The sequence below is a fragment of the Mus caroli genome, chromosome 4 (assembly GCF_900094665.2).
Source record: "Mus caroli chromosome 4, CAROLI_EIJ_v1.1, whole genome shotgun sequence".
Taxonomy (NCBI): domain Eukaryota; kingdom Metazoa; phylum Chordata; class Mammalia; order Rodentia; family Muridae; genus Mus; species Mus caroli.
In genome coordinates, this window is record NC_034573.1 from 145,295,237 (window position 1) to 145,302,243 (window position 7,007).

The window sequence follows — 7,007 nt, forward strand, 5'->3', positions numbered from 1 at the left end:
GATGCGCTGTGAGTTCCCATTACCTCATCCAAGAAGGCACTGTAGTGGCATCTTGGGCATGAGCTCTCCAGTGATCAAGAGATCGATGACTTCTTAAGCCATACGTAGGTTTCTGTGCCTCTGCCTTTCCTGGCCCTTCAAATACAGCCACACAACTCATCCTCTGGGATGCAACCTCTGAACTTCCCTGGCTCCAGATCTGTTCCCAGTTCTGAGATTTTTGGGAAGGCACTTCATAATTAGGTGGTTTTTGGAATCCAGCTAGGGTTCTCAGCTCATGCTCCCAGGTCTGCTTCTGCCTTAGTGAAGATGGCTCCAATGTAGTCCAGTGACAGGGAGGGAAAGATACCAATACATCCTGGTGGTTTCATCAATGCTGACATCACTAATGCTGATGTCACCAATATTGGTGTCACCAATGCTGATTCCACTTACAGTGATGTCACCAATGTTGGTGTCATCAGTGCTGGTGTCCTCAATGCTGATGTCACTCATGGTGATGTCACCCACAATGATGTCATCAATGCTGATTATTCTTCTTTCCAAGCCCCCTCTCCTGGTGTCATCCTCTGTTAGTCAGCCTCCCTGTTGGGACCCTGACCCCACACAGTGCATGCTTACCCTAGACTTTCTGGGTTTCTGTAGGCTGCCCCCCCCCACATCCTTCCTATGTCGCCTGTGGCAGAGAAGCACAGGCAGAGAAGACCACAGTGCAATTGCCATGTGCAACAAAGACAGAAACCAGCGGCCAGGTCAAGGCTTTATTTCATGCTGGGACCAAAGAGGCCTCACCATGCCCTTCTCCTCCAGGTCACCGTGAGAGTGGTCATCCACCCCCACTGTTTTTCTCTCTGATCCTGATCCCACGGAGAAAAGGCCTAGAAATCAGGACCATCCTGATGTGGGTCTAAAACTTCACAGCTCCCAAGGGCCCAGCAGCACTAGGCTCAACTTCAGGGTCAGGCCAGCTATGACCCTCTATGCAAAGCCCATCCTGTTTCATCTACAAGAAGTGCAGGCTCGTCTTCAGAGCAAAGTTGAGGTAAAGCCCAGGAAGCCGAGCCTCCTCTCTGTCCCATTTTGGGACCCATGGAGAGGGGCGTTCCTCCAGGAGTTTGTGGCAACCACCTCACGTGGTATGTGTACAGCCATCACCTGGTGCACGCACTGCTGTCACATGGTGTACGCCGCCCAGTAGATGATGTTGACCGCTGCAAAAGCTGCCGGGAAGACGGCGCGGGCATAGATGTCGATGGTGTCTGCATCGATGGGTTTGAGTCTGGAACGGATTCCTCCTGGGCCCCCTGGGCGGGACCCCCCCTCCTTCTTTGCCTCCACTTCCACAGACCTATAGGAACCCATGAGGTTCCCGGGGACCCGGCCTTGACGACGGGAGATAGCCAACTCCTGACTGACCCCAGCAGCTGAGAGGGAGAAAAGGACGATGGCGTTCCTCACATCCATCTGCAGAGGGTGGGGCAGGAGACAGGAGGACAGAGCTGAGGATGCCCTGGCTGACTGTGCAGTACCCTGTTCCTGTCCGGTTTTATTAAGTACCGCTGTGACCCTGTAGCGGATGATGCTAAGGAGCTGGCCCCAGGGACAGGGACTCAGGGCCAACAGTGACCTCAGAGCTGGCCAGCAGAAGAATAATACTTCTTTCTGCTCCCTTGCACCAGGCAGGATTCCATCTCACTCTCTCACCTCTGCCCTTGGCTTGGTGACCTTGACCTTGGCTTTCCGTTTCTTCCTGTAGTCGGCATTGAAGTGGGCAAATGCATACTCCACCAGGGCAGCAAACACAAAGACGTAGCAGATCCAGAAATACACATCCAGAGCTTTGATAGCTGAAGCCCGTGGCAGGGAGGAGCGGGCACTGACCATGAGCGTGGTCATTGTCAGCACAGTGGTGATACCTGGTGGGAGTAGATGGTCAGCGATGAACCCCCACCCTCTCCTCCTTACCCTAGCCAACAGGGCTGGGTTCCAGGGAAAGGGGAGTTCTTCAGTCCTCCACTCCCACCCTAGGCTCACGAGGCCAATCCTATTCTGACTTGCCATTGCACAGGGCAGACAGAATGAGGTCTAGAGTCCAAAGAATTGACTCATGGCTAGCAGGGTTCTTATATATCTCTTCTACCAGCTCATGGGAAGGAAAGACAAAACACATACCTAGAGATACTCTGGCAGGCACGGCTGCCTGGCTAATCCAGAAGGAGACCCAGGACATGGCAACCAGGAGGACAGAGGGCATGTAAGACTGGATGATGTAGACACCCCGGTTCCTCCGAAGCTGGAAGTGTAAGCTGAGCCGTGGGAACTGGCCAGCTGTGGGGACAACCCACTGTCAGATGAGCTCTTCCCAACCACTCCATCTGCCCCATATGCCTCAGGGAGGGTACGTGGTTGGCTGCTGGTTCCACTGTGAGGCTCAGATGGAAGACCCTAGAAAACCCACCTTCTACACATTACTCTAGGTCCAGCCACAAGGATGTTGGCTCACCCAGACTAAGAAGAGAAGGGTCAAGTTTGATGAATTGGTTCTGAGCAACCTGCCCAGCTAATGTCAGGGTACCTGTTGCCTCTCTCTGTGCCTTCTGCCCTACTCTATGCACATCCACACTCTGAAAGGGAAGGTGGCCAAGGAAGGGGCTTAGTCATGGGGCTAAGGGCCTATAATAGTCACTTTCATGTTCTCTCTAAGCCTAAAGTACTGGAAAGAAATAACCCAAGAGTAAGAGGGTAGAACCTGGCTGTATGGCATGTCGGCATGTTCCCATTCCATCTGAGCACAGTCAGCAACACTCAGCTAATGCCCAACTCGGGGGTTTTCCAGGAGCATCCTCGACCCTCAGAACTGTCTGGGAGCTCAGTTATAAAGCACAAGAGACTTGCAGGCAGTTCACAGGAGAGGCCACATTACCCGATTTGAAGTTCATCAGCTCCGTGGTGAAGCGGTAACTGGTGATAGTGAACTGGGCCAGCTGCAGCCTGTCCAGCCCGTGGATCTGCTCCTGGTTTTCTGACCAATAATAGACAATGTCCTCAGAAGAGTAGCCATCTGTAAGAGAGCCCACCAGTGGGCAGCAGGGCCTAGCTCAGCCCTTGGCAGCCTCAGGGAGAATGGCCCATCTACATGGAGAGCCTGAGTGGTGGGGCTGACCCAGTGACAACAACAGAGACCTCATTCAGTCATGTTCAGTCAGGGGTGGGGGTAGGAGATGTGGGGAAGTGTCCTCAGCTCCGGCGCAACATTCTACATCTCTGAGAGGGATGACAGGGCCAGAAGTGCTGACAGAATCAGAACCATCCTTGATGCAGAATACAAAGGGACCCAGGTTAACTGAGCTCTGTTCTGTTGGGACAGCCTGGTTGCCAGAGCCAGATCTTCTGGGCTCTTCTCCACTTGTGCTGGCTAAGTTCCTTTAGGTCTTTTAGCCCTATACAGACTACTGGCTCTTAAGGAAGCCCTACCCTGGATGCTTCCCTGTCCTCTGATCCAGGCCAGCCTGGCCCTGGCCCTGAGCGTCACAGACTTGCAACCCTGACTGCCCTGCCCCACTGGATGAGCCAGTGCAGCCGCAGACAAGAAGGAGCCTACCCCAGTCGTGGAGAGGACACTCACAGCTCTCTAGGTCCAGCATGCACTCCTGCTCATCCAGTGGGTACTTGGCGAGGTCCATGTCACAGGCCACTGTGGAGGTGATGCTGTACAGGCAAAGTGGATTAGTGAGGTCATGGTGTCCCTTAGAAGCTAGCAGGTCCCCTGCCCCTAGACAGCAGATATACTGCCCTGCACCAACACAGAGGAGCCACCTACTCATCGGGAGCCACATGCCACTCCTGATGCCTACTGTAACATCTGAAGCCAATGTCAACTGAGCAGCCCCTCCCTGAAAGCTAGTGGGGACAACGGGTACCATCATGTATCTGTGTGGTGGCAGAATGAGGGTGTGTGCCCAAGCTCATGGGATGCTCTTCCAGAAGGCATGGGAAGGTAGGCCCAGCTCACCGGATGCTGTATAAAATCACCCCGTCAGGCTGTAGGCGGATAAGCTTGTTTTCCACAGTCACATCATGGAACCAGGCAGACTTGGCATTCACAATGAAGGTGTCAGGGAGCCATAGCTTGTCCACAAAGCGGCTGTCCAGGCCTAGGGTCTCGTTGGTATGGTTGTAGGACAGCCTGCTGTCCCGCCAGCTCTGATGCAGGAACACAGTCATGGTGTATTCCTGTAGAGAAGGAGGGTAAGTGCTGGCACCGTTGTCCCTTGCTCTCCCCCTGATGGCACACAACCCAGGGAGCCGCATTGACTGGCACCTACCATGTTTGCCTCTGAGATATGGTCAATGCTGGCCACCTCTAGGGCAAGCGCCACATTCACAGGAGGACCTGTAAGAAAGAGGGGCCTGCTAATGTTGTAGTAGAAACCCCAGTCCAGCACCCAGCTACCCTTCTAGGCCAGCCCAGACAGGTGGGACAGAATAATATCCATGGCCTTTTCAGGGAACTTGGAGCCATTACACATTTGCCTCAGTGCCTGGGGAGCTACCTCTTCCATCTGGGATGCCTGGGGCTTGAAATCCAGTGAACCCCTGGAGTTGCCAAACCGGAGCCCAGAAGAGCCCACACCCACAGCAGATCCAGGGTTGGAGCTGTTTCTGCTCCTAAGACATCATCTGCCTGTACCTCCAATGCCTGGTCGGAAGTTTCGGGCATAGCCCTCCATTAAGCCATCCAGGTTGGGGAGCCAGGATATCTCCAGGTTGGAGCCCACGTAGTCCCCAATGTCATTCATTGCCCTGGGAACACAAGGCCAACTGGTCACAGCAGGCAGAGCATCAGGGCCTGCGGGTGGAGCATTGCCCTCAGCACAGGTGCCAAGGAGGAGCAGGCGCCGGCCCCTCTGGACCCTTCAGGCAAGACACAGAGAAATGAAGAGGCTCTCCACACTCTGCTACCTTTCTGCCCAGTTTCAGGCACCTTCCTGTCTGCTCCTGAGGAATGATGCCCTGTGTCCACCCCAGAATAGAGGCAGAGCTCCCAGACTCCCTTGAGGTGTCTCCTTAGTCCCCTCCCCCCATGTATTTATGGGAGGAAATTAAAGGCTTGGTAACTGGAGTCCCAATCCCCGGGGCTTTCCTCTAAAGCAGAGAACCCTGACAAGACCACATAGCCTTCCTGTCAGCAAAGATCCCCTGGATATGGCTGAAGAGAAAGAAGTGAGAGATGCCCAGAGACTTGAGCTCTGTCTTCTCAGAAGGGCCCCAGCCTGCCCCACCCTCCCAGCCCAGCCCCTCAAGTAGCCATGCACATCTGGGGTTAGCCTGACCCAGGAGCAGCTGGGAACAGCACGAAAAAACCTGTGCTGGCCCTGTTGTTCCCAGTAGGCCTACCAGGTAGAACAGGAAGGCAGGGGAAATTGTGGGGATGTGAGAAGGGAGAGGAACTCACACACTTGGGAATCCAGTTGGAGCTTCTAGCCAGTAGAGAAGCAAGAATTCTACACAATCAGCAACTCCAAAGCCTCCCCTTTTCCTGCTGAGCTGTAAACTTGCATTTTTTTTTTTTGAGGACTTTCACCAGAAAACCCACTTACAAGGAAAAGGTCATGTCCTAAACTTCTTGTGTAATTTGGTGGCTTCTGGTTCTACCAGGGTATTGCCTGAGCTGCCCTATCCTATATCCTCAGTTATCAGGAGAGAGAAAAAAAAAAAAGAAGAAGAAAAAGGCTTCTTAGCAACACTTTGAGATGCAACTAGAAAACCACAAAAAGGGTGTTTATGCCGAAAACTAAGACAATTAATCGAGACGCTCCCTTGAGAAGCCTGTATGCTTTTCTTCCCACTGCTTGCGTTTGGGAAGCATACATATGCTATATGGCTGTCCTTCTGGCTAATTTCTCTTCTCTTAACCCTCATGCTTAAGCATATATTAAAATATTGCTCATAAAATCTGTCTCTGTAACTCCAATACTCAGGAGACGGAAGCAGGTAGATGCCTGTGAGTTCAGAAAGCTGATCTCATTTATATAGTGAGTTCCAAGCTAGCCAGAGCTACATAATGAGATCCTGCCTTACAAACAAACAAACAAACAAACAAACAACATCTCTATCTCTACTCAATAAACTAGTTAGTCCCAAATTTTTTCTGTACTGTAGCCACAAATCCTAATATTGCCTGAGTTGAGGTCCCTAAAAGTTTGGGACACCCCTCCAATGGATCCAAAACTGCACGTGGGGCAGACATTGGAACCCATCCTACCATCAAAGCAGGCACTGCCAGAGCAGGAGGCCCTTGGCAGTCTCTCCATACTTTCCTCTGCTTGCTGACACTGAGTTCCTACCCTTCCTCACTGTCCCTACCTTCGTTTCTACTGGGAACCCCAGTATGGGACCTTATCTGAGCATAAAGTCGTTGTGAGTGTTGTTAGGGAAAGACCACATTGCAGTAGGGCAGGGCTCTTAGAGGAAAACAGATGGCAGAGATGGGGAAACAGATAACGACAAGGCAGAGGCTGGGTGGTGCCTCTACAAGGTAAGGAGGGCTGAGTACTACTGGCTGACACTAGAAACAGGAGGGAAGCCTGGGGCAACTGTCTTCAGATGGTCCAGAGGGTTGGGGGTATCTGCCTCAGAAGTACAAAAGAATCAGTTCCTGTTGTTTGAAGGCACCCAGTTTGTGTAATTTGTTGTGGCAGCCTAGGACACTAATGCATGCTACTACGCTCCTGCCTACGGGGGAAAGGGTCTATCATGAAAGAGGGGACTCTACTAAAAGCGAGGGCATGATGTGGGGTAGGAAGGACTTAGACATGACATTGGAGGAAAACGAGGCTGCGTCCTGGTATCTCTGTCTGCTATTGGTTAGAATGTTCCTTTGTGGTTAAACATCCTTAAAACTTTAGTGAGGCCGGGCGTGGTGGCACACGCCTTTAATCCCAGCACTCGGGAGGCAGAGGCAGGTGGATTTCTGAGTTCGAGGCCAGCCTGGTCTACAAAGTGAG

At 52.5% G+C, this 7,007-nt stretch overlaps 1 protein-coding gene across 2 annotated transcripts in view; it reads right to left on the reverse strand.

Moving 5' to 3' along the window:
- Positions 1–746: 746 nt before the first annotated feature.
- Positions 747–7,007, reverse strand: part of Gabrd (gamma-aminobutyric acid type A receptor delta subunit) — a 12,879-nt gene continuing 6,618 nt past the window's right edge. Inside the window, exons 2-9 of one of the 2 annotated variants that reach the window (XM_021161087.2) lie at positions 4,691–4,803; positions 4,326–4,393; positions 4,013–4,233; positions 3,626–3,708; positions 2,924–3,061; positions 2,173–2,328; positions 1,705–1,916; positions 747–1,464 (exon numbers count right to left, since the gene is read on the reverse strand). In XM_021161087.2, the coding sequence (XP_021016746.1) occupies positions 1,174–1,464; positions 1,705–1,916; positions 2,173–2,328; positions 2,924–3,061; positions 3,626–3,708; positions 4,013–4,233; positions 4,326–4,393; positions 4,691–4,803 (1,282 nt within the window). In that variant the 3' untranslated portion in view covers positions 747–1,173. The remainder of the gene's footprint in view (positions 1,465–1,704; positions 1,917–2,172; positions 2,329–2,923; positions 3,062–3,625; positions 3,709–4,012; positions 4,234–4,325; positions 4,394–4,690; positions 4,804–7,007) is intronic. The other variant, XM_029475848.1, reaches the window with a different exon arrangement.